This window comes from Myodes glareolus, chromosome 4 (assembly GCF_982192425.1).
Source record: "Myodes glareolus chromosome 4, mMyoGla1.1, whole genome shotgun sequence".
Taxonomy (NCBI): Eukaryota; Metazoa; Chordata; class Mammalia; order Rodentia; family Cricetidae; genus Myodes; species Myodes glareolus.
Window position 1 is genome coordinate 55,152,017 of NC_142029.1, and position 24,574 is coordinate 55,176,590.

Genomic DNA, 24,574 nt, shown 5'->3' on the forward strand with positions numbered 1-24,574 from the left:
CCAAAACAACAACAAAACAATAACAAAGATCCCAAAAAGAAAAGAAAAGAAAAGAAATATTTTCATCCGTCCTGGATTTTATGGCCCAAGACCCCTAAAACAAAAGGTTAACAGGACAGAAGCACACATGTACTTCATACAAACTGTAAAAACAGTATGCAAGACTCTATAAGGCAAAGAAGACCCAAAGAATGAGTTAAATGCACATATGTGCACACTTGAAGAGTGCACACTGGCCGACGGATGTACAAACATCTGACCCACTGCTAACAAGTGGGCACGTGCAGTCTGACCTTTGTGTGTGTGTGTGTCTGTGTGTGTGTGTGTGTCTGTGTGTGTGTGTGTGTGTGTGTGTATCTCCACAAAGGCCAGAAGGGGGTCATCAGATATACTGAGATTTACTGAGCTGAGGTCACAGTGGCTATAAGTGTACCCCACATGGGTACTAGGTTCTGAACTCTAGGCCTCTGGCAGAGAAGTTTTTTTGCTTGTTTGTTTTATTTTGTTTTGTTTTTCCAAAGCAGGGTTTCTCTGTGTAATAGCCCTGGCTGTCCTGGAACTCTCTTTGTAGACCAGGCCAGCCTCGAACTTACAGAGATCCACCTGCCTCTGTTTCACGAGTGCTGGAATTAAAGGCAGAGGAACAAGCATTCTTAACCATGGAGCCTCTAGCCCTCAGACCTCCTCTGTGATTTCCTGTCCTGAGGTCTAGGGAAGGGCCTCCCACTTGAGGGCTCATCGCCTGCTTCAAGGGAGGAAGCAGTCCGCCAGGATGACCTTCTTGTTTCTGCCATTTGGTCAAATCCCTTCAACCTGAAATACTTCATCAGCCAATACGCTGTATTTGGGGGTAGCATGTCTGGAAGGAACCTTATCCAAACAGTTACAATAAACCCATGAGCATGTCCACCATCCCAGAAGTTTCTTGTGCTCCTTTAAAAAGCCCTCTGTCCAGGTTCCCTACTGCCCCTCCCTTGCCACTATTCTCCTTCTCCCACCTCCCCTCCCACCCCACAACTTCTCCCTCCCCTCCTTGCCCCCACTGCTCCTCTTTGCCACTGCTCCTCCCCCACTGCTCCTCCCCACCACTGTTCCTCCCTGGCCACTGCTCCTCCCCACCATTGCTCCTCCCCACCACTGCTCCTCCCCACCACTGCTTCTCCTGGCTGCTGCTCCTCCCCGCCACTGCTCCTCCCCACCACTGCTCCTCCCCGCCACTGCTCCTCCCCGCCACTGCTCCTCCCCACCACTGCTTCTCCTGGCTGCTGCTCCTCCCCACCACTGCTCCTCCCCACCACTGCTCCTCCCCACCACTGCTCCTCCCCACCACTGCTCCTCCCCCACTGCTCCTCCCCACCACTGCTCCTCCCCCACAGCTCCTCCCCACCACTGCTCCTCCCCACCACTGCTCCTCCCCCACTGCATCTCCCCACCACTGCTCCTCCCCCACAGCTCCTCCCCACCACTGCTCCTCCCCACCACTGCTCCTCCCCACCACTGCTCCTCCCTGGCCACTGCTCCTCCCCACCACTGCTCCTCCCCACCACTGCTCCTCCCCACCACTGCTCCTTCCTGGCCGCTGCTCTGTTCTCCAGTCGTACTTTAGAATACACAGCAGAAACCACTCACCAGGACTGTGTTCTGCCCAGCTACTTGCACATAACAGACTTTTGTGGGGCACGTCTGATGTTGCCTAGACCTCTGTTCATTTTTTTTCCTGTTTCTGAGTGCTACCCCAGTACTGAATTTGGGCTCTTTTGCCCCCTCCCCAAGAGTAACACCAAAACCTTGTATTGTCATTCCTTTTTTTCTTTCTTTATCCATTTATTTATTTATTTTTCGAGACAGGGTTTCTCTGTGTAACCTTTATCCTGGCTGTCCTGGAACTCTCTCTGTAGACCAGGCTGGCCTCAAGCTCACAGAGATCCACCTGCCTCTGCCTCCTGAGTGCTGAGGTTAAGGACTTGAGGGCTTGTGCCTGGCCAAATATTTCATTTGAAAAGGAATGTATAGCTGGGAATATGGCTCAGTGGTGGAGCACTTGCCTAGCATCCACAAGGTCAGGGTTCAATGTACAGTACATAAAAACAAACAAATAAACATATTCTTTAGGGAATGCAGTCAGAATGTAGGAATGGCTGGTGGTTTGGTGAAAACAGAAATTTGAGGTTAGTATATTTCTGAAGTGTTGTTGGGGCCACCTGGGGGTGGGGGGGGGATGAAGGAGGTACTGTGCACCTGTGCTCTGGATGCAGGCCTGGCTCACTAGACCCCACATCTGGAGCAGTGAAGGAGACAACACTGGAACACCCGAAGCAGTGAAGCGAGGCAGGTGGGGGTCCCCAGAAGGTTAGAGGGTTCTAGGGGAGCTGGGCTGCTGGTAGGCAAACTCTGTTCCCACCTATTTCTGGCTGTTGGTAACAAAACTGAACTTTTTGTTTCTCCCTGTCCAATCTCGAAGACATTCATCCTTACAAACACCTTTCATCTCTAGTCTCTTTCTCCAGAAAAAAATGCAGAAGGTTAGAAGGTGGTACAAGCCTGTAATCCTAGCACTAGGGAAGGTCATGAGTTCTAGGCCAGCTGGGGCCACATAGAGAAAGAGACCCTGTCTCAAAAAAGCTAAAAACAAAGAATAAAAGCAAACCAAGAATGCAGCTGGGGGACACTACCGGCTTTGGAGTCAGTTTTTGCTGATTATGCTCCTGCTTTTCTTCTTCTGCAGAGACGGGGATTTGAACTCAGGGCTCTGCACATGCTGGGTAAGCACTGACCTGTATCTGCAGACCTCATTATGCCCTTCCCTGAACTGTTCCACTTTCTGTGACGTCATCACAGCCCAAGGATCCCTTCTCGCTTGCATTAAATGCATATCATGCAGGTGAACAGAAATTGTAGGTTTCTGGCAGCCACCGCCTGGCTCCGCAGGTGAGAATCCACCCAGAGGTACCGCTTGAGAAAAGACTGGACGTCTGAGTCCACAGCCACCTGTGGCTTCTCTCAGTTCCTCCTTGTAGCAGAGAAAGATCAGGGAAAGTGAGGCACAGAAAACACACTGCCATTTGAGGCTGTTGGGCCAAATGCCCTCTGTCAAGACTGCCTTTCCCACTAGCTGACCTTGCATTTTATTGAGAAGCAAGATGGCTGTAGTCTTGACACCCACAAATGTAAGGATTTATGCCTACATTATTTACCAGTTAATGCCTCGCTCTTCCTCTGGGGCAGGGCTTTAGCCCCGGGGTTCTATAATCTTGTCCAGAATATTTCCACCATTACGAATCTCCTTCAAAAATAAATAAATACCAGCAGTCGCACAGATGTTTCCTTATTTGCTGAAGGTGAAAGAAGATAAACATGCTTACTGCGATTCACAATATTTGTGTAAGGGGCCCCACACTAGAGCTGTCCTGAGGACGCTCAACAATAATATTTGGAAAACTTTAATTTCTTATCTTGGATGGGTCCTCGCTGCATGAACGCAGCGTCAGCCTTCTCTCCCCGTGTTGATACCTCCAGTGTCAGAAGAACCTGTGCTTCCAGGAATTGCCTTCCCCCAGTGGCACGACGTGGGCTGGGTTCCCTCCTCACTGGGTAATCAAGTCGAGGCCTCTTGCCCATGGCCACCTTTCCAGACCAGTTAAGCAAGCCGCGTGCAGGGGTTCTTCAACTTGAGCCTCTGAACCCCTGGATGGAACATTACAGGGGTTCTTGCTGGGCCCTCTGTTGACCCAGGGTGCCTGCGTTGGCTAGAAGGGCTCCTCCTCTAGTTAAGTGCTCAGGGACTGCTGGGGCCCCACTTTGAGAACAACTAGCCTACGTTATCTTTTCAAAGTTCCAAAATTCTAAGTCGTGGCTGGGAAACTGGCTTGTGAAGGTTAGAGAAGGGACTTGTTTGCAGTTTAATAAGGTTACTCTAGGCCAGGTGTGGAGGTAGAGGCAGAAACAGGATGATATCTGTGAATTTGAACTAGCCTAATTTACATGGTTCCAGGTTAGCCAAGCCTATTTCGTGAGACCCTGTCTCAATAGATAAATAATGAACAAGCAAAGAAGCAGGCCACATTGGCTAGTTCCTAGGTGTTGGGCATAGGACCATACTCAGGGCATCATCTGTCTGGTCCGGTACTTCTTAGGAGAGACACAGATTCGGGAGGGGTTTATGTAGATTCTGTGTTTGGCTGTACGGGTTAAGCTTTGGGGTGTTTAAGCATGGTGTGTAAGACTGAGCTAGAGAAAGGTCGTGGCCTGGGAAGGTGTGCACAGGCTGCTGGGTCCTCAGAGCTCGGGGAAGGCTCTGTTAGTGAATGAAGCGTTGGTTACAAGTGCATTCTGGCCGAGGGCCTGGGGACAAGCGCACATGTCCAGCACGTACATTAAGAATGGAGCTGAGCAGAGTGTAGGGAAACGCATGAGGACAGCTTCCCAGCAGGCAGCCCAAGGCCAGGGGGCATCAGCCCCATTACGGCATAGTTCTGGAGAACTGTGCCACTCTCAGGGCACACACAGGGCTCACCTCGGCAACCTAGGCCCAGAGCTGCCAGCCAGAGCATCTGTCACCACCAGGGTCAGGCTGTGGTTTATGTCCCAGATTACTGATGCCTGGAGTGACTGTCCTCCATGTTTCCTACTGGGCCCCCTCACACCTCAGAACATCCCCGAGTTGTCCAGCATTAAGTGGTTGCTTTGAGCTGGGCTGTAGGTCAGACCCCTTGCAAGAGCTAGCCCACACACTGAATTCCACATTTGTATTTAGTTTCCTCATTCCTGCTCCATGCCTCCTTAGACATCTCCCATTTGGGGGTGGACAGTGGGCTGACAGTATCTCCCACTGAGGGCAACAAGTGCCTCGTGGGTCTGTGAAGCCTTCCGCTCGGGCTTCTGCTGCGGGCTTTTCAGTTTTCCCGGAACCAGACTTGTCTTTTAAGGTTTTTGGCATCTTTGTCAACAATCATAGCGTTACAATTTCATGAGTTTACTTTTGAGCCTTTATCGCATTGGTCTACATTTGTTTTGTGCCAGGCTCCATGATGGTTTGGTTACTATGGCACAATTGTGGAACGTGAAAAGGAGCATTATCTCTGCAGCATTGCTTCTCTTTGCTTCGCATTGCTCTGGCTGTCTGGGAACTTTTGTTTACATTTGGGACCCCCCCCCCCATCCCTGGGAAGAGTCTCACTGAAATTTTAATAGGGACTGTGCTATGCAATAAGACATCAGTAATATGTCCATCTCTACAATAGCAACTCTGATCCACGATCTTACATGCCCTTTCTTATTGCTCTGGTCAAGCATCATTTTGAAGCAAGAATAATGAGAATGGACACGCTCATCTCGCTCAGTTTTTCCCCACTTAGTATGTGGGTAGCTATGCGTCTGTCGTATACTGCCTGCTACATTCCTTCCTTACTCGGTTTGAAACCTTTATTATCAACCTGTGTAATTTTGTTAAAGGTTCTTCTGCACCGACTGTTCCATCGGTGTTATATTACACTGGCTAATTTGTATATGTTGAACCATCTTTAATTTCTCGAATGAGACCAATTCGGTCATGGTATCTGACCTTTTAAATATATGTGTATGTTTACATGTGCACACACATACACACAATTAAATAGAGCTCTCATTGGCCTTGAACTAAGTAGTTGAAGACGCCCCTGAACCTAAGTGTTGGGATTGCAGGCATGTGCCACCAAACCTGGCTATTAGAAATTTTTTGAGTGTTTTCACCTGTTTCTCGGTTCTTTTCATCTCTATAAAATTACGATGCTGACTATACCTCTTCCACTCACACCTTTCTTCCCTCAGTTTCATCTCCACTGGCCGGTTCTGCTCTGCCTCTTTTCAGCCATGGACCCCATAATGCATCTGAGAATCCATCTACGACTAGGGGTCCCTAACTTTGAAGGCAGTGTGGTTCAGGATAGAGTTGAGAAGTGTACTGGAGTTGGAAGGCTATGTTGTTTCTGCTCCAAAGACCTTTTCCTCACTGAGTAAAATTTACACATCCAAGACTGAACTCCACCTCAAAAAACAAATCAAAAAGAAGCAAAAAGGCTCAAAAGTATGGAACAATAACATTCTTAAACAGAAGGCACAAAACATAGTTTAAAAAAAACTTATTTTATTTATATGTGTGCTCTATCTTCATATACACCTTTATGCCAGAAGAGGGCACCAGATCTCATTACAGATGGTTGTGAGTCACCATGTAACTGCTGGGAATTGAACTCAGGACCTCTGGAAGAGCAGCCAATGCTCTTAGCTGTTGAGCTCTCTCTGGGCCTCAGCAAAACACACTTAATAGAGGTTTAAATAAGTTCCACCTTCTCAAATGTCAGTACATACAGGCCTCACAATACAGTGCCAGACACTGTCCCCAATTAGGTTCCATGATGCAATGACATACTAATGCATGAGCTTTTTAGTCAATGTTAGGCCCAAAGTTGTCCTGACCACATGGCAGTGCAGGTGACAATATCCTAAACAGGACTTTGGCTGGGTAGGCAGAGACCTAAAGGTGGGTTTCTATTAACCAGGAACCTCTTTAATCTTTCCCCCAAAGGCCAACTACCTCCAAGGGCATCTGGCTTCCTGTCTTCATGAACAGTCTGTACCAGTTCAGACATCCACCCTGTTGACTGTCATCTATATATAAAAAAATCCTTCTTTTTTGCTCCTTTCTGCTTTTTCCCCATCTCCCACATGGCCTTGGCAGCTGATCCGCAGTAAACCTTCCTTCCTACTGACCGAGTGGTCAGGCTCAATGGTTGCACTGCACCCTCAGATTTGGTGCTGAAACCCTGGACCTAAAAGCCACCAAAGACCAAACTTCAAGTGAAGATGCATATGAAAAATTAAGATCAAAGGATACTGGCAGCTTATTTAAGAATATCCAGTCATCCCAAACAGTCACCGTGTGAAGAGCTCGCAGAGAAGTGCAGCACTTGGCACTTATGTGGAGTAGAAAGGGGTCTTCTACTTGGCTGGAGGCATTTTTCATTCTGGAGTCATGTATGTTTGAAAGAGGAATTCAAAGTATGGCTCCTCTTCTTTAAAGAACAGTGTGTTTAATCAGGAAGAAGGGTTAGTCATGGTGGTGTAGTTTTTAATTGATATTTATTGAGCTCTACATTTTTCTCTGCTCCTCTCCCTGTCTCTCCTCCTCCCCGCTTCAACCCTCCTCCAAGGTCCCCATGCTCCCAGTTTACTCAGGAGATCTTATCTTTTTATACTTTCTACTTCCCATGTAGATTATATCTATGTAAGTCTCTCTTAGTGTCCGCATTGTTGTCTAAATTCTCTGGGATTGTGGTTTGTAGGCTGGCTTTCTTTGCTTTATGTTTAAAAACCACCACCGAGTGAGTACATGTGATAATTGTCTTTCTGTGTCTGGGTTACCTCACTCAAAATAGTGTTTTCTAGCTCCATCCATTTTCCTGCAAAATTCAAGCTGTCGTTATTTTTTTCTGCTGTGTAGTACTCCATTGTGTAAATGTACCACATTTTCCTTATTTATTCTTCGGTTGAGGGGCATTTAGGTTGTTTCCAGGTTCTGGCTATGACAAACAAAGCTGCTATGAACATAGTTGAGCACATGTCTTTGTGGCACAATTGAGCATCCTTTGGATATATACCCAAAAGTCTTGAGGAAGACTTACTGGGTCTTGAGGAAGGTTGTTTCCTAATTTTCTGAGAAATCGCCACATTGATATCCAAAGGGGTTGTACCAGCTTGCATTCCCACCAGTAATGCAGAAGTGTTCTGGTGGTGTATACTTTTAAAACCAGCATTGGGAAAGCAGGAGGATCCAGAGTTCAAGGTCAACCACGGCTACATTAAGAATTAAGAAAACTAAAACCAACCAACCAATCCATGCCCTGAAAATATATTAGAAAGAATACCGGGGCCAGGCGGTGGTGGCACACACCTTCAAGCCCAATATTAGGGAGGGAGAGGCAGGCAGATCTCTTGAGTTTGAGGCCAACCTGGTCTACAGAGCCAGTTCTAGGACAGCCAGAGCTGTTACACAGAGAAACCCTGTCTCGAAAAAAACCAAAATTTAACAACAAAAAACCTGGTATTTATTACAAATTTTTGTCCACACATGGCTAACAAGGCTGACTCAGACCCCTCCCCCGATTCTTCGCTAACCTTAAACTCCCAGAGGCACAGGGGCTGTTGTATTTAGGGGTGTTAAGGGGTGAACAGGAAAAGATCTTAAGATGTGCTTCTCCTGTGTAAGTTATCTCTAGCCTAGTCTTTGGTACTGCTGATATGTATTCTTGAGATAACTTGTCAGTGCAGCACAACATGGCCAAATGCTAACATCCAGATGGATGAGGTGCTGAGGATGTACAGACGGGCCTGTATACAGGCAGGAAGCTATAGGTACTTACAGGGGTCAGTGTAGGATCTGAATCACCAAAGACCTTACTGCTGTTTTCTCTTTTTAAGAGCAAACAGGCTTTCTTTTTTTATTTTATATTTTTATTTTTTTTATTTCTCCTACAGGAGTTTTACAAACAGGCCTTCTTTAGAAACTCCAGCAGGCTCAGTTCTGAGCTGCTTGCCCAGACACAAGTGGAGTATTCTTTCCATGCCTCCCTTCAGGAGTGATGGAGCTGCACTGATGAACACTACAAGTCACAGAGAGAAGTCTGGTGAACAAATACTAACAAATTAGATCAAGTGGTCAAGTATAAGCAAAGCACAGGGGGCTTCCCAGCTGCTGCCTGGAGTCTTCCTGCAGCACATTACCCACAGACAGGCAAGAAACAGGAAATTTAAGTGTAAGTAAGAACTCACAAAGAACAGACAGGCTTCTTGTACTTTATTTGAGTTATTTCCAAACAACAGTTACAAAAGGTTTTAATTTTTATAATACTCTTCATAAGAAAATAAAATTTAAATAAAAATACATTCTCAATAATACAACATGGTTACTCAAATTCACTATTTACGTTTTGATAACTTACATTTTCAAACTAGACACTGTAAAAACCAATATTTACTACCAACTTATTAATCTCCAGGTTAGAAATGGAATTGGATAGCATCAACCAGGATCAGTGAGTCAACTCTAGGATGAGTTTTGTATCTGTCACGTATGTAAAGACACTAGCGAGCACGGCCAAGTCTGTCTTTACAAGCTATTCAACAGCACTGAAAGCAAATTAGAAGGTTCGTTCACTTAAATCTGTTTTTTTAAAACACGGCTTAAACGAGCTTTTCCAGTAGAAGAATGAAACCAGGGCTTGGAAACACAAACAAAAGCACAGTCGTCAGCCATGTGATGCTTCCTGTTGGGAAAATAAGAGCCCAGTTTTGACTCTTCACTATTACCCGTGAAATTAAAAACATGTTTCTTTGGTAAACAAAATAGTTTGATTTGATAAGTTATAGTCCTGGGAGTTAAAACCTTTGCTATTGTCCATTGTCTTATCAGATGGCGATTTAAAACAAGGCAAAACAAAACATACAATATATTACCTCACTCTGAGTGGACGGACACAATTCCATGAAGCTGACAGCTAGTGAGCATCTATGGTAAGAGGGTAAGAGTCCCCCATCATCTTCTTCTGTCCTTTCTGGGGTTTCCAGGTTTTAGGGAGAGGTGAGCTGCCATATATATTTTTTTTCCCAAATGCTCTTTGTAAAAGGCAGAGAAAGGAGATCATGGAGTTAAGACTCAAAAGTACTCAAGAGCACAGCAAAGGAGAAGGTTCTTAGAAGAGCCTTGATTGTCCAGAAGGTGCCATGGACATCACTTCTGACTGGAAAAGACTTGATCTAAGGGAATTGAGTTATATATTTCTTTTTCTACATTGTGCCAAACTAATTAATTCTAGTCAATTTGGCTGTTTAAAGGGTCACGTCAATAATAGAACTAGGAGACTGAGCTCTCAAGAGTTATACATGTACACAGCTTTGGCCCTTTTAATCCTATGATCTTTAAACATATTTATGACTGGAGTTTGATATTAGAAATGTTAGGGGTGTTGGATGTGGTGGACATGCCTTTAATTCCAGGACTTAGGAAATGGAGGCAGAGGCAGGTAGATCTCTGAGTTCTAGGCCAGCCAGGGGTATGTAGTGAGAACTTGTCTCAAAACAACAAGAAATTGTTAGGAAATAGTTCCTCTTGGGAGGAGAAAAAACCCAAACAAAACAACCAACAGAAGACTCAAAACCACTAAAGAGCCCTGATCTCTCTTATCTGGACCTCATGTCCTTTTTAGGTAGACTTTTCAGAAAAGTAGGAATTTTAATACGAAGTTCATGAGAAATGCTTTAAAATGGCTTTTTTTTTTTTTTTTAAAAAAAAAGACATCTACAACACAGTACAGTTAATGGGATCTCCTAGTCTGTCAGATTTAAAGGACTTAAGTGCAATTCAGGCCCACCCGTGCTAACTCTTAAAAGTCTGTTACAGAATATTATTTTAAGATGTGTTAACCTTTGTTTATGTTATGAAACATTTAATAATTAAAAAATATGTCACATTCTTTTATGTTTCATTTATTTAACTCTGTGAAGCTGTGTTACTTTGCCTGTCTAAAACACATGATTGGTCTAACAAAGAGCTAAATGGCCAATAGCAAGGCAGGACAAAGGATAGGTGGGGCTTGTAGGCAGAGAGAATAAATAGGAGAAAAGAGGAATTCAGGAAGCAAGAAAGATCAGGAGAGAGAAAAGAAGGGACCCAGTCAGCCACGGAGTAAGAGTGAAACTAAGATTACAAAAATAAGAAGGAAAAAGCCTAGAGGTAAAAGGTTGAGGGGATAATTTAAGTTAAGAAAAGCCGATCAGAAATAAGCCAAGCTAAGGCTGGGCATTTGTAAGTGATAATAAATCTCCATGTGATTAATTTGGGAGCTGGATGGCAGGCCCCACAAAAGAACAAAGAGTAAAAACAACCAACAACAAAAGTCATTTAGAAAAATACATTTTTCAATCATGATTTTTTTTTTATGGGAAAACTCTGTGTTAAAAATCTTTAAAAATAATTACCTAATAACAATGTAAAAACAATTACCTAGCAACAACATAATTGGCAATATATTCTGAATTACAGCTTAAGCTCAACGAAACAGAAAATCACAGCTAGTTGGACTTACACCAATAAGTCACATTTCAACAGGAACATACGTAAATACCCCAAGGTTCAAAGGTAAATACCACACTTAGAAAATGTTCTGAATTAAAAAAGACAAGTAAGTACCATGGTTTTAATACTGATGAAGCCAAGCACATCACTCCTCTCCAGGGTGGCACTTGCTTCAACTGCTTATTGATAGTTACTATTTTCAGGACCCGAGTAGACAAGGAAAAACAGGTTTCAACAGCTGCTGAACCTAATTCCATTTGGTTAGCAGGCAATAAGGAAACAGCAATAAAATACAAACATTTTCAGAAAAGCATTGTTCTACGCTTAAACACTGATCATTTAACTGATCATAAAAGATAGATACCATGGAGTATCTAAACTACAATCTGGAATGTGCCAGATTATTAAAGTGCGCCAAGTGACAGTTCTCGAGTTAGAGCAGGACCTAACACTATATGGAGGGCATCTTTACACACCCTTGTTACAACATGAACAGCAGGCAAGGTCAAGTGATTTCTCACCACCTTTACTATTCTCTTCTGGTTGGGAAGAGAAGCCTTCAGGAGTAATGTTAAACTGAATTCTCAAATTAAGAAAATGAGTACCTGATATTTAAAACAATGAAAAACATTTTAGTGGTCTCATTTTATTTCATCTGCCATCATTCATTTCAAATGTAAACATGGTGCACACAGGAGCACATATTCCCTGATATCTATCTGAGCACTCTTACACCTGTGACCAGACAAAACATCCACCAACATTCAAGGGTGTTCTGACGTCCTCGTCTCTGTCTCCATAACCTGTAATGACTAAAGGAAAAAAGTTTTTGCTTTTTCTTCTTTTTCCTTTTTAGAGATGGAGGGTTCAGATGAACTCAACGAAAGTTCAGAACTGACAATGAACTGCAATTCTCTAGTAAAGGACGATGTTGGCAGTACAGAGCAGGCACTAACGGTAGTGAAAATGAGTCCACACATAAGAGAGTTACAAGTAGAGATGGCTTCTTACTAGGAAGTGCTCCCTTTATTACAAGCTTCTTAGGAACCTTCCTTAGAAAGATTCTTTCCATCAAAAAGAAGCTGCAATGATATGGATTTGAAGGAAATCTTGGGTTTCAAATTCTCTAGTAATAAAATCACGGATATCAGAATTCCCAAACAGTTCATTTCAACCATTAAATATTAAATACATTGTGAAAGCAGGTGTCATCAAAGCCAATGTCTGCTCTTACATAGTATGAACATGATCGGGTGAATTAAAAAACTTCATGAAAAGGAATATTTTCCAGTTCTCCATCAGTTGATCAAACTATGATATTTTCCCAACAATTGGATTTTCCCTACAAAACAGTAAAAGAAAAATACTCTTTAAGAATATACAAATTAAAGATGTGACATATACAGAACCCATCAAGGACTTCTAATTTTCCTTGATCTTTCATCTACTGAGTCTTGCTTTATTAATTCAACAAGTATTATAATTCAACAAGTACCTACTACATTTAGGTACTACTCTAGAAGCTAAGGGTACAGTACTGAGCAAGACAGACACATAACTCACGGAGCTCACATGATGGTATAGGAAAGGAAAATAAACAAAATATTTAGTATAAGAGGGTTTGATTGTTCACTGCTGCCCCATGCACTGCCCCCCCATCCCTCCCCCGCTATTTGCTAGTCAACCACACTAACACCAAGCTATTTTCTCAGGTCAAGTCCCCTCTCCTGCCAATTAAAGAAAGAAAACAGATGTGTGAAGTAACACTCCAAGGATCAGTAGGTTGGACAGTAAGCAAGAGCACCACCAGCAGTCGAGCTGGGCAAGGTATGGCATGCACACATGATGAGGCACCCTGCCCCCCCCCCCCAAGACAGGGCTTCTCTGTGTAACAGCCTGGCTATTCTGGAACTTGTTTTGTAGACCAGGTTGGCCTTGAACTCAGAGAGCTCTGCCTGCCTCTGCCTCCTGAGTGCTGGGATGGGATTAAAGGGTGTGCCACCATGCCTGGTGGTGAGGTCGTATTTAAGGATGGTCAAGCCTTGGCTAAGAACTTCAAATGGGTGCAGGAAAATTAGAAAACTCTTGTTGGAAGAGATTTAATGATACTAATGAAGAAAATACAGAATTAGGATGTTCACAATACAACCTTTGTAATGTACAAAGCTTTCTGTTCAAAAAAAAAGTGGGGTTCTGAACTACTGTGGCTCACCTGATACTGTAAGAAAAAAGCTTCAAGACTTAGAGTAAGTACCCTAGGTGCTATACAGTTCCCAAGACAGAGCCCAGCACTAGGCATTAACTGTCTGTATAAGCTTGGTTTGTTACTGGCTGCTGGGAGTAATCTGATTGATAGGGTGTCCAGTGCTGTGACATCCTGAGAGAAACAAGCCCCCAGTACATGTCAGCTGTTGCTGTCCTTACCCATCTCATCTTCTAGGTCTGAGATGAAGCACTTGGAATCATCTCTCAAATGCTTGCATGCACTGTTACAGCTTGCTTGTTTTGGTACTCATTATAAATGTAAGGGGTTGTGAGAAATAGAGACAACAAAAACAAAAAAGAAAAACTACTAATCGTTCAAGCAAAGAATTACAACTGACCACGACGTTGAAAGCAGCAATGAAGTACAGCACCGACATCACGCAACAACAGCTGAACTGAACAAGCAAAGGGAGTGAGTGTCAGGGAAGCAGGCACAGGAGACAGGCTGGGTCAGCCTCGCAGCAGGGCTGAGGATACTCACTTGCTTCCGTACTTTGCACTACTTGATCTTTTCTTTCTGTATTTCTCATGGGGCTCATCTAGCTTCTCTATGATGCTTTTTATTTGTTGAATTGTCTTAAAGGTTGTAACAGAATCCTCAATTGTGAAGTTGGAATAATCAGGTTCTTTCTGCGGCCCTTGATAGACTGCTATAGTCCCACAAGCCTCTGTAAGGAGCAGAGAAACAGGATCAGAAAACTAAATTCCACCAATGTAATCTGTAGTATAATTAAAAATATTTTTTTGATTTTGAAGGGAGAGATTGTCTTTGACTATACTCTAATGATGTTACAAAATAGAACTATCAAGTCCTCTCCAAAGCTACGTGTCTTTGCCTCCTCAAGCCGCCGTCCCGCAATCAGCCATGGATCAGGTAATGCAGTTTGTTGAGCCAAGTCGGCAGTTCGTAAAGGACTCAATTCAGCTGGTTAAAAGATGCACCAAGCCCGACAGAAAAGAATTCCAGAAGATTGCCATGGCCATAGCCATAGGATTTGCTATCATGGGATTCATTAGCTTCTTTGTGAAACTGATCCATATCCCTATTAATAACATTATTGTGGGTGGCTGAGTGCTTCCTCTTCGCTGGAACTAGGAGCAATGAGGGTATGAGAAGCTTATGAAGTAAAAAGTTGCCTGTATACTTTGTGTTTTTCTTTCTTTTCCCCTCCCCAAGAGGTTTTGTATTTCTAAACTAAAATAATTTCAAAATAAACATTTTTTCCCATGAAAAAAAAGTAGAACCACCATGCTTACATAAGAATAGTAGTTTTGCTGGGCGTGGTGGCACATGCCTTTAATCCTAGCACTCGGGGAGGCAGACGGATCTCTGTGAGTTCGAGGCCAGCCTGGTCTACAAGAGATAGTTCCAGGACAGGTTCCAAAGCTACAAGAAATCTGGTCTCGAAAAACAAAAAACAAGCAGGGTGGCGGTGGCACACGCCTTTAATCCCAGCACTCAGGAGGTAGAGGCAGGCAGTTCTCTGTGAGGTGGAGGCCAGCCTGGTCTATGAGACCTAATTCCAGGACAGGCCCCAAAGCTACAGAGAAATGCTGTCTTAACCCCCTTCCCCCCCTCCAAAAAAAAAAACACCAAAAAAACCCCAAAAAACCTCAAAACCAAAAAAAAACCACAACAAAAAAAGAATAGTAATTTTACTTTATGAATACTAAGATAAATGCCCCCTTTGACAGTTTGTGAACTTCATTATCAGTAACTTAGGAAATCTATAAATATCTTCAACTTTAAAAAAAATCAAAGAAATAACTCAGAAATTAGTAATGAAAGATCTGGTTTTATCAAAGTACAGCACGGGTTTACCTTCCATCTTCTGCAGCTTAAGTAAACTGAGGGTAAAAAGGGAATAAATTCTTTCTGCTTCTCTGTCTTCATCAATATCTACCTGGATGTCTGCGGGGATACCTCTATGATAAAAAGAAAAACACATTGGAAAATTTTTCTCTTTTAACATGAAAAAGATTTTTGATAAACTGAGACTAAAACTAGATTTAGAATTTTAGAAAAGGACCTCTGAAATTAGTTTCTGAGATAATTAAACAGGATCACAGTATTTGTTTGTTACGGATTCAAGTCTTAAAGACGATTCTGAAGCAAAATTATTTTAAAAGTATTTTTCTAAAGTGTATGTGTGTATCTGTGTACATGTGTGCGTATCTACCAAGCCCAGAAAAGGGCATCAGGTTCCCTGGAGCAGGAGTTACATAGGTTCTGGAACTGAACTGGGGTCTCTACAAGAGAAGCAAGCATCCTTAACCACTCCCCAGTCCTAATAAAACCATTTTTATAATCTTTGGCTCTTCACAAAACGATGCATTAATAACAAAATATACAGGGCAACAATGGCTATTCTGTAATATCTAAAACAGAATGTTTAGTGGACTTCTGTGATATAATTTTAGATTTTTTTAAATTATTTTTGATTAGCGCATGTGTGGGTATGTGCAGGTGCCTGATGAAGCCACAGGCATTGGAATCCTCGGAGTTAGAGAGGTAGGTAGTTGAGAGTTGCTTAATGTGGGTCCCCTGCAAGAGCAGTAAGTGCTCTTAACTGTTGAGCCGTTCCTCTACCTCTTCTCTGTGCCTCGCTCAGGCTTCAGATGCTGGCTTTTCTTCTTTTAATGGTGTTGATTATGCAGTGGAACACTGCTCATATTTGGCAAATGCTCTACCATTAACCTTTAATCTGACCCTTCAGATCTCCCACCTCTAGGCACGTACAACCATTTCAGAATATTTTCATCAGCCATAAAAGAAACTTTACACTCATTATCAGTGTCCATTCTGCCATCCGTCCAGTCACTAGCCACCACTAATTTACAGTATGTGTCTATGAATTTACTTATTCTATATTATTTATCTTTTTTTGTGGTACTAGGAACCAACCAAAGTACTTGTGTGTGTCACGCAAAAACTCTACCACTAGACAACAACCCAAGCCCTTATAGACACCTTTTATAAAGTATTTTCAATGAATATGTGGCTTTTATGTGTAGCTATTTTTACTTAGCTTGTTTTCCTATCCATATCCACTATATGGACAGACATTTTGAATCACAACTTCTTTCATCAGAAAGGAACTTACGCAGTACATGGTTTGCAGCCTGGTGTACTTTCACCGGTCTCCTGGCAGCAGAGCCAGTTCCCATTGAGATATGCCGACGGATGGAAAGAGCTGAGCCGGTTGTGGTTGCATCTGCTCACTCTGCACAGCACATCTATCCACTCATTAGCTTCCACACAGTTGTTTGCTTGGACGTAGAGTGTCTTCTCTGTATGTATCACTTGGAACATCTTTATTAGTAATAAAGACAAAAAGTTAAAAAAAACCTTAAAATCAACACATAGTACACGAACAGAGTAAGTACTCAGAAAGAGACCCAGTTGCTTGGCTAAGTAATGGCTGCTAATGTATCTTAAAGAGTTGTTACTCTCTAAGCAAGTCAGTGCCTGTGGTGGTCTGAAGGAAAATGGCCCCCAAACGGAATGGCACTATCAAGAGGTATGGTCTTGTTGAAGTGTGTCACTGTGGGTGGGCTTTGAGGTGGGCCTATATTCAAGCTACTCCCAGTGAGACAGGCCACTTTCTGTTGCCTCCAAGATGTAGGACTCTCAGCTACTTCTCCAGCACCATGTCTGCCTGCACACTGCCATGTCCCACCATGATGATAATGGACTGAACCTCTGAATTGTAAGGTACCCAATTTAAACGTTTTTCTTTATAAGAGTTGCTGTGGTCATAGTGACTCTTCACATCAATAGACATCCTAAGACGGTCTTAGCTGATGGTACTAAGCAGTAAGACATGTCCAAAGGAAGGTCATTATCTACACAAGAACAAAGCGAGGTAATTTTAGATACAGGAGGAAGTTTGAGCAAAGACAAAGGGATGAGGAGATAGTGAGGAACAAGGATGTCATCTCACGACTGGAAGGTCCTGCACCAGCTGAGTGGCAATAGTAGACAAAACTGGGATATTACTTAGAGATTGGAATGGCAAATATTAAAATAATGTATATACAAATATTTAAAATGCGTTCAATATTTATACAACTTACATTTTTCTTGTTGAAAGAGCTTTCTTCCAGTTTTTCCACAGCAAGAATGTTTTTTACTGGAATAGTGTAAATTGCATCTTTGCCTAAATAAAAGATGACAAAATTAAAAGAATTACTCTAATAATTACAAAAGTAAGATGTTAATTCTGTAAGGTTAGTTCCGCTTGCTGGTAGAAGCCTATGAATATAGAGTAGACTTCTGAATGGTTTGTATCTAATAATATGGAAAAGGAATTTTGATTGTGTTCTATAAAATGTCCTCTCCTTTTTCCGTATAGATAAAAATATTTTCAAAGAAAATCATGTGAATAAATTTGTCCCCTATGTAGGAAATTATTTTCTATGCTGTTGAAAATTTGTAACACTATATGGAAGCTGAGAGAACTAATGTGCCTAGTGATAAAGACCCACTGAGAGGGCAGGCAGGGGAGCTGACCTAAGCAGTGACCATGACTATTAGATTCTTTAGTTTTGTTCACTTAACATTTAATTAAAGGATTATCCCATAAAACAAATCATTTAGTGTATGTGTACATGCAGGGACCCAAACCTAAGGTAGGATGCACATTAGGCAAGTGCCCTAGCACTGATCCACACCTCCACCCTCATGCTTAATGTTATTATCTTATGTATATGAGCGTTTTCCCTGTATGTATATATGTATACCATTTAAATGCCCAGTGTCCTCAAAGGTTAGAAGGAAGCTTTGGATACCCTGGGACTAGAGTTACAGATGGTTGCAAGTCACCCCATGGGTGCTGGGAATTGAACTCAGGTCCTCTATAAAAACAAGTGTTCTTAACCACCATGGTAATTCAAATGCAATTGTCCCCTATAAACTTGGGGAGAGGCACTATTAGGAGGTGTGGCTTTGCTGGAGTAGGTATGGTCTTGTTGTAGGAAGTGTGTCACTGTAGAGGTGGGCTTTGAGGTCTTATATATATGCTCAAGCCATGCCCAGTGACTCAGTTTACTTCCTGTTGCCTGTGGATCAAGATGTAGCTCCTTTTTCATTCTCAGCTCCTTCTCCAGTACCACGTCTGCTTCTACACCACCATGCTCCCCTCCATGATGATAATGAACCAACCAGACCTCTGAAACTATAAGATATCCAACTAAATGTTTTCCTTTACAAGAGTTGCCATGTTCATGGTGTCTCTTTACAGCAATAAAAACACTAAGACAACCACTGAGTCAACTCTCCAACCCTGAATTTTTAAATTTTGTTTTATTTGGTTGTACTGGAACTCAGTATGTAGACCAGGCTGGCCTCAGGTTTCTATCTTAGGTCTCATACTCATACTCAGAGATCTACCTGCCTCTGTGTAGTGGGAGCGGGCGGGTGATCTAACCCATTTTTAATAATCTGTGTAGCACCACGAGGTGGTGGCTTACTGGGAAGATTTTAACCTGCATCCATCTTGGAGAGGAGAGCTATGGCGTCTGCCTCACTGTCTTCTTCCAGCATTCTGTTCTGTCTTCCCCGCCTACCTATATTCTGACCTATCAGGCCAAGCAGTTTTCTTTATTAATTAACCAATGAGAGTAACAGAAATACAGAAGACTCTCCTACATCACCTCTGCCTCCCAAATGCTTGGATTAAAGGCACGTGTCACCATGTACAGCCTTGTTTAAAATTTTTAATTATATTTTATTTTAGTGTTTGTGTGTGTGTGTGTGTGTGTGTGTGTGTGTGTGTGTGTGTGTGTGTAGGTGCATGTACACAAACTACAGTACGTGTGTGGAAATCACAGGACAACTGGCAGAAGTCAGTTCCCAGACACTGAACTCAGCTTGTCAATACTGGTGGCAAGCACCTCTACCTACTGACCCATCTTGTCAGCCTTAAAGCATGTTTTTAAGCTGTAAAATGATTTATAACTTCACATACTGTTCAGCTGGCTAGCTAATACTTCAATGTTTACTTTAAAAGTGAGATGTTGGAGGTAAACATAAAAATTTTATCCAGCAGAGCGAATCCTAAACTGTCTAAGGGTTTTGAAAAGTAGGCAAGGGGATTTGAGTTTGTTAAAGGGCCTCCTGCTAACAAGGCATAAGGTGAAGCCTGTCATTATAGCCTGGGGCTACCCGTACCTCATCTAGTTGGAGAAGCTACTGACAAAGACACTTTTGACTTCTGAGTCATCTTGTGATGGTGTTTTTACAACATCAAAGCTTTTTTATTTCTTCCTCAAGCTTTTATTTAAGGATGTGTGGGTTGAGACATAGGAAGCTAAAAACATTCTATTTTATACTGTTCAAAGGATTAATGCTGTGATTTTTTTTTTTTTGTGACAAAGAGCAGTATTTGGTTAACTTGGTTTTTGTTGTTGCTGTGAATAAAGACATTAATACAAAATGTTCAGTTGAGTCTCCTGGCACAAAACCTAAAATTTAAGGTAATTCAAATAGATGTGACACATATTTTTAAAAGATATATACCAAATGTCTACTGTATGCCAGGCACTGCCCTATAAGTTAAGTCAGAGCAGTAAACAGAAAACAGGTCCCAGCAGACTTTGTACTGAGCTCTGAAGAGTGGTGGAGAAGTAGTAACTCGAGATGAGGGCTATGACGGAAGTAAACTGAAGAGATGTGACAGACTGTGACTAGAGAAGCACTCGACAGCAGGCAGTTAGGGAGAACTTCCCTCTAGAAATAACATTTACATCCAATAAATACCAGTCATGTATGGGGACAAGAGAAAAGATCTCAGAGTCTTCTGGAAGCAGATGAAAGTTATGATGATACAAGGTAGGGCAGGAAGAGAGTACCTGATGGAAGTCACAGGTTGGAGTAGTTGGGGAGAGCTTCAAGTCAGCGCCAGTGGACACATAGGGCTGAATTAGAAAGACTCTGACTTATCAGGATGATTAACAGATGAGCGACATCTGGAAGAGCCGGGCCGTACACCCACAGGCTAGTGCAGCAAGGCTGCAGACTGAGCTGGAGAAGAGCGCAATGCCATGACCTTCTCCTCCCTCATCACTGTGGGTCTGTTACTCAACTCTCAGGTAACACAAAGATGAGCAAACTGCCAAAGCAATTACCAAATAGACAAGTAAAATCGGCATTCTAAAGGAGAGACATGCACCCAGGATAACATGAGGGAATCACAAGTGTAATGAATTGGGGGGCAGAGGAGACATTACGTCTTTGGGTACCAACCCACAAAGGACATCAGAAGGATTAGCCAGATAATTTAAAAACATTCTTTCTTTAGACTTGCTAAATATACAAGACATGCCACACTCTTAACGTTGTTCTATTTATTCATTTTGGGACAAATTCTAATATTGCAAGTGTAGAGAAAGTTCACTACGTTCAGGACCATCTATCTGTTCTTACACTGTGAAGGCTAATTTCAGTTAACTATGATAATTGGAGCAAACTACAATGTGAGTTAGAAATAGAAGATCTTCCCAAGAAGTTTCCAAAAATACAAAACAAAAAACCACAGAAACAAAGCGCAAGTTTCATACGACTTGGAAGTGTCAATATGCTGACTAAACGTCCTTAAGAAAGCCATAAAACAGCAGAACTTTATTTTTATTTTCATTGGTATTTTGCCTGCATGTATGTCTGTGTGAGGGTGCCAGATCTCGGAGTTACAGACAACTGGTACCTGCCATGTGGGTGCTGGGAATTGAACCCTGGTCCTCTGGAAGAACAGTGTGCTCTTAATCACTGAGCCATCTTTTCAGTCCCAAAATAGCAGAATTTAAAGACTAAAGGATACAGGAGTTTTCAGAGAAGAATCAAAAGTCTGAGATATAAAAATTTTCACCAACAAAGGAAACAAGTAAACAATGGAGTATTATATCTTCTCCGTCCTCCCTCCTTTCCTCCCTTCTTTCCATCCTCCTGCTCTCCATCCTTCTTGTAGACCAGGCTGGCCTCGAACTCACAGAGATCTGTCTGTCTCTGCCTCCCAAGTGCTGGGATTAAAGGCGTGCGCCACCACCACCCAGTTTCCCTCCCTCCTTCTTAAAAGCCTATAAGATCCATTATTCCCAGGAGGTTTCCCATCCAAGTACTAAGCTGGGGCCTTGCTTAGCTTCTGAGATGAGAATGTAGCATTCTAGGTGGTATGGCCATAGGCCAGAGTTTTATATCTTTAAAGTTCTGAGAAAAAATGAGGCTTACGCAAGGATAAAAATGTTTTGGTACATATAAGAACTCACACAAACAAACCCACTTATTTTGAAAATTCCTCAAGGAACTGTAGCTGTAAAGTTGTGATGAAACAAGGAAAAATGTTATCAAAGATACAATGCTGGGTAAAGGAATCTGGAAAATTGATTCACCACTAAAAACCATTAAAACATAATGTAAAAGAAAGTACTCTACTGCATGGCTAGAACACACTCATCAGTTGATGGACATTATGCTGGTCCCAGCTTGTGGCTATTATAAATAATGCTCACCTACACCACCCTCACTGAAAGTGAGGCATCTGCTCACTGCTTTGGGCATCTGCTTTCATTTCTTTTGGGGTAGCTAACCAAGAATAGAACTGCTATGGCACACGGATGGCTTTATGGCTGATTTTTCTCCCTTGTCCTCTCATTCACAATTACCTTCCCCCCACTCAAGAATAGAAGACTAGAACTGCTATGGAACATGTATATGGTTTTATGGCTGATTATTTTTTTTCCTTGCCCTCTCATTCAGTTAACATTTTTCCTCTCTCTCTGGGACAGGGACAGAAACTGGGTCCTCTGAGAAAGTAGCGAGTGCTCTTAGCCATCTAGACATCCGTCTCTCTAGCCTCTGAAAGCACTCTGTCTCTTGTTTATCTTTTCAGTTTCTGCCTTTCTTTTCTTCTTTTTTTATTTTTATTTTATTTTTTGCTTCGTTTTTGAGACAGGGTTTTTCTATGTATCCCTGGCTGTCCTAGAACTTGCTTTGTAGATCAGACTGGCCCCAAATTCAAAAAGACTCACCTATCTCTGCCTCCTGAGTGCTGAGATTAAAGGTGTGTGCCACCACTGCCCAGCTTCTTTTCATTTTCTTAATGGTCTTTTTTTCTTTTTCTCATGTGTATGTAGTATTTGTATGTGTGTATAGTGTATTTGCATGTAGGTAAATGTATAGGCTCATACAGGTGGACACCTGAAGTTAACAGTGTATTTTCCTCAACAGCCCTCTACTTTGTTGAGGCAGGGTCTCTCACTGAGTCTGGAGCTCACTAGTTCCAGCTGGCCTAGCCAGTTGATTTGCCTTGGGGATCCTCCTGTTTTGAATTGTGATGAAGTTCAATTTGTTAATATTTTTTCTTTCAGGACTACACCTTTGATACATATGAAAGAAACCTTTGCCTAATCCAAAAGACTTTCCTTATTGGTGCTGAAGAGATGTGTCAGTGGTTAGGAACACAGTGTGGCAGCTCACAGACACTCATAACTCTATTAGTTTCTGAGGATCTGGTGCTCTCTCCCAGCACCCTTGGACAGCAGGCATCAGAGATATATGCACACAAAATACCCCGCCATACACATGTAAAAAAAAAAAAAAGACTTTCCTTGTTAATAGAAATACTTAAAGCGATTCATTTTCATTAAGTACTGCTCTAGGCATATTCTACAAACTTTTCTCTTTGTTGTATTTTCATTACCATTTATAGCTTTAAAGTACTTCTGAATTTCTCTGGCCTGTAGGTTACTTAGAAGCATATTAACTTCCAAATATTTTTTGGGGGGCATTTATAGATATATTGTTTCAATTATGTTATCAGAGAACATTTTGTACAATATTAACTTTCTGATATATACTGAAACTTAGTGTTTGGTCTAGTTTAGTAAATGCTCCAATCTGACTGTAAAGATTGTGTGTTCTCCGGCGTCATGTGCCACACGTGTGAATCAGATTAAGGTGATTGAGTGTGCTTCAAATTTCTATATTTTTACTGATTTTCTTTTTTGCCTACTTTAAAAATTACTTAGAGAAAAGCATTGTAACTCTCTTTCCTGACACACATTTAACAAGCTGTTAACAGGCACACACACTTAGGACATTACCTTTCTCTGTGAAGGCCTCTTTAGCATTCCAGACCATGTCTACATCTGCTTGGGAACAGCTGTTCTGGAGTCTACTGTGACACCTCTCATCTTCACACCACCCTTCTCTCTACCTATCTGTGCTTTTACATTTAAGATGCGTGTGTTACACAAAGTATTTCATAAGATCGTGTTTGTTAGAACACCCGCTCTGGTGGTTTCCACTAAAATAGCTTCCTCATACTTACTTTAATTATTAATATTGTTGAGTGTAAACCACCATATTGCTGTCTGTTCTTATTTCTGATGCTTTCCTCCTTGACATCTTTAGTTACTTTCTGAAAGGGAAGAAGGGGACAGGCTAATTTCATTTCTTTCTAAGCTTTGGTCATAAGTAGTCTTGTTTTAAGACAGGGAATCACTAGTATCCCTGGTTGTCCTGGAATTATGTAGACCAGGCTGGTCTTGAACTCAGAGATCTGATTGCTTCTGCCTTCTAAGTGCTGGGATTAGAGATATGTGCCACCACGCTTTGCATTATATAGTCTTAACTCATCACAGTCTACTTAAAATTACTCTTGCTTCCTTCTTAAGACACAAGGCAATTTTCTCTATCCTCTCCTGTTATGACACTCTTGCCACATAGGTTTCCTATCTCAAGCTCATAACATTTCACTGGACACTGGAAACAGATTTAAATTACCACCCCTTAAACTGGTGCTGTACTGGTAACGGATCTCCTGTACCTATAACTTATCCATGCTATCCAGTGTTCTTTTACAAATTTTCAGTTATTGCTTCCCATTAGCATCTCTGAATTTTTCTTCTTGCCTAAGTATCTAAAGTCAGTTAAGAATTTCAGGGCAGTTTACGTGCAATCTCAAGGATCCTTTCTCTTTTTCCCTCAATTTCCAGTCTTTCTGGAAACCCTGAAACTTGACCCCCCTTTGATACCTGAAGCCAAACAATTGTATGCTTTAGCATGAATTTAGCAACAATGCACTACAGTGCTTTTACAGGTGGTCATAAAAATAGAAATCTTAGCCAGAATGATTATTTTCTTTCAAGGGTCAAATTCTTCACAATTAGTTGTCTAACATTATGAGAGTGTTAGTTTATGCCAAG

The 24,574-nt window shown here is 42.1% G+C and overlaps 1 protein-coding gene and 1 pseudogene across 2 annotated transcripts in view; one reads left to right on the top strand and one right to left on the bottom strand.

Moving 5' to 3' along the window:
* Positions 1 to 8,813: 8,813 nt before the first annotated feature.
* Rasa2 (RAS p21 protein activator 2) overlaps positions 8,814 to 24,574 on the bottom strand; it is a 112,222-nt gene continuing 96,461 nt past the window's right edge. For both annotated transcript variants that reach the window (XM_085689585.2, XM_085689586.2), the window contains exons 20-24: positions 17,450 to 17,532; positions 16,477 to 16,685; positions 15,195 to 15,298; positions 13,854 to 14,040; positions 8,814 to 12,449 (exon numbers count right to left, since the gene is read on the bottom strand). In XM_085689585.2, coding sequence (XP_085545711.1) covers positions 12,419 to 12,449; positions 13,854 to 14,040; positions 15,195 to 15,298; positions 16,477 to 16,685; positions 17,450 to 17,532 — 614 coding nt within the window. In that variant the 3' untranslated portion in view covers positions 8,814 to 12,418. The remainder of the gene's footprint in view (positions 12,450 to 13,853; positions 14,041 to 15,194; positions 15,299 to 16,476; positions 16,686 to 17,449; positions 17,533 to 24,574) is intronic.
* Positions 14,036 to 14,610, top strand: LOC125412016 (protein transport protein Sec61 subunit gamma pseudogene; annotated as a pseudogene).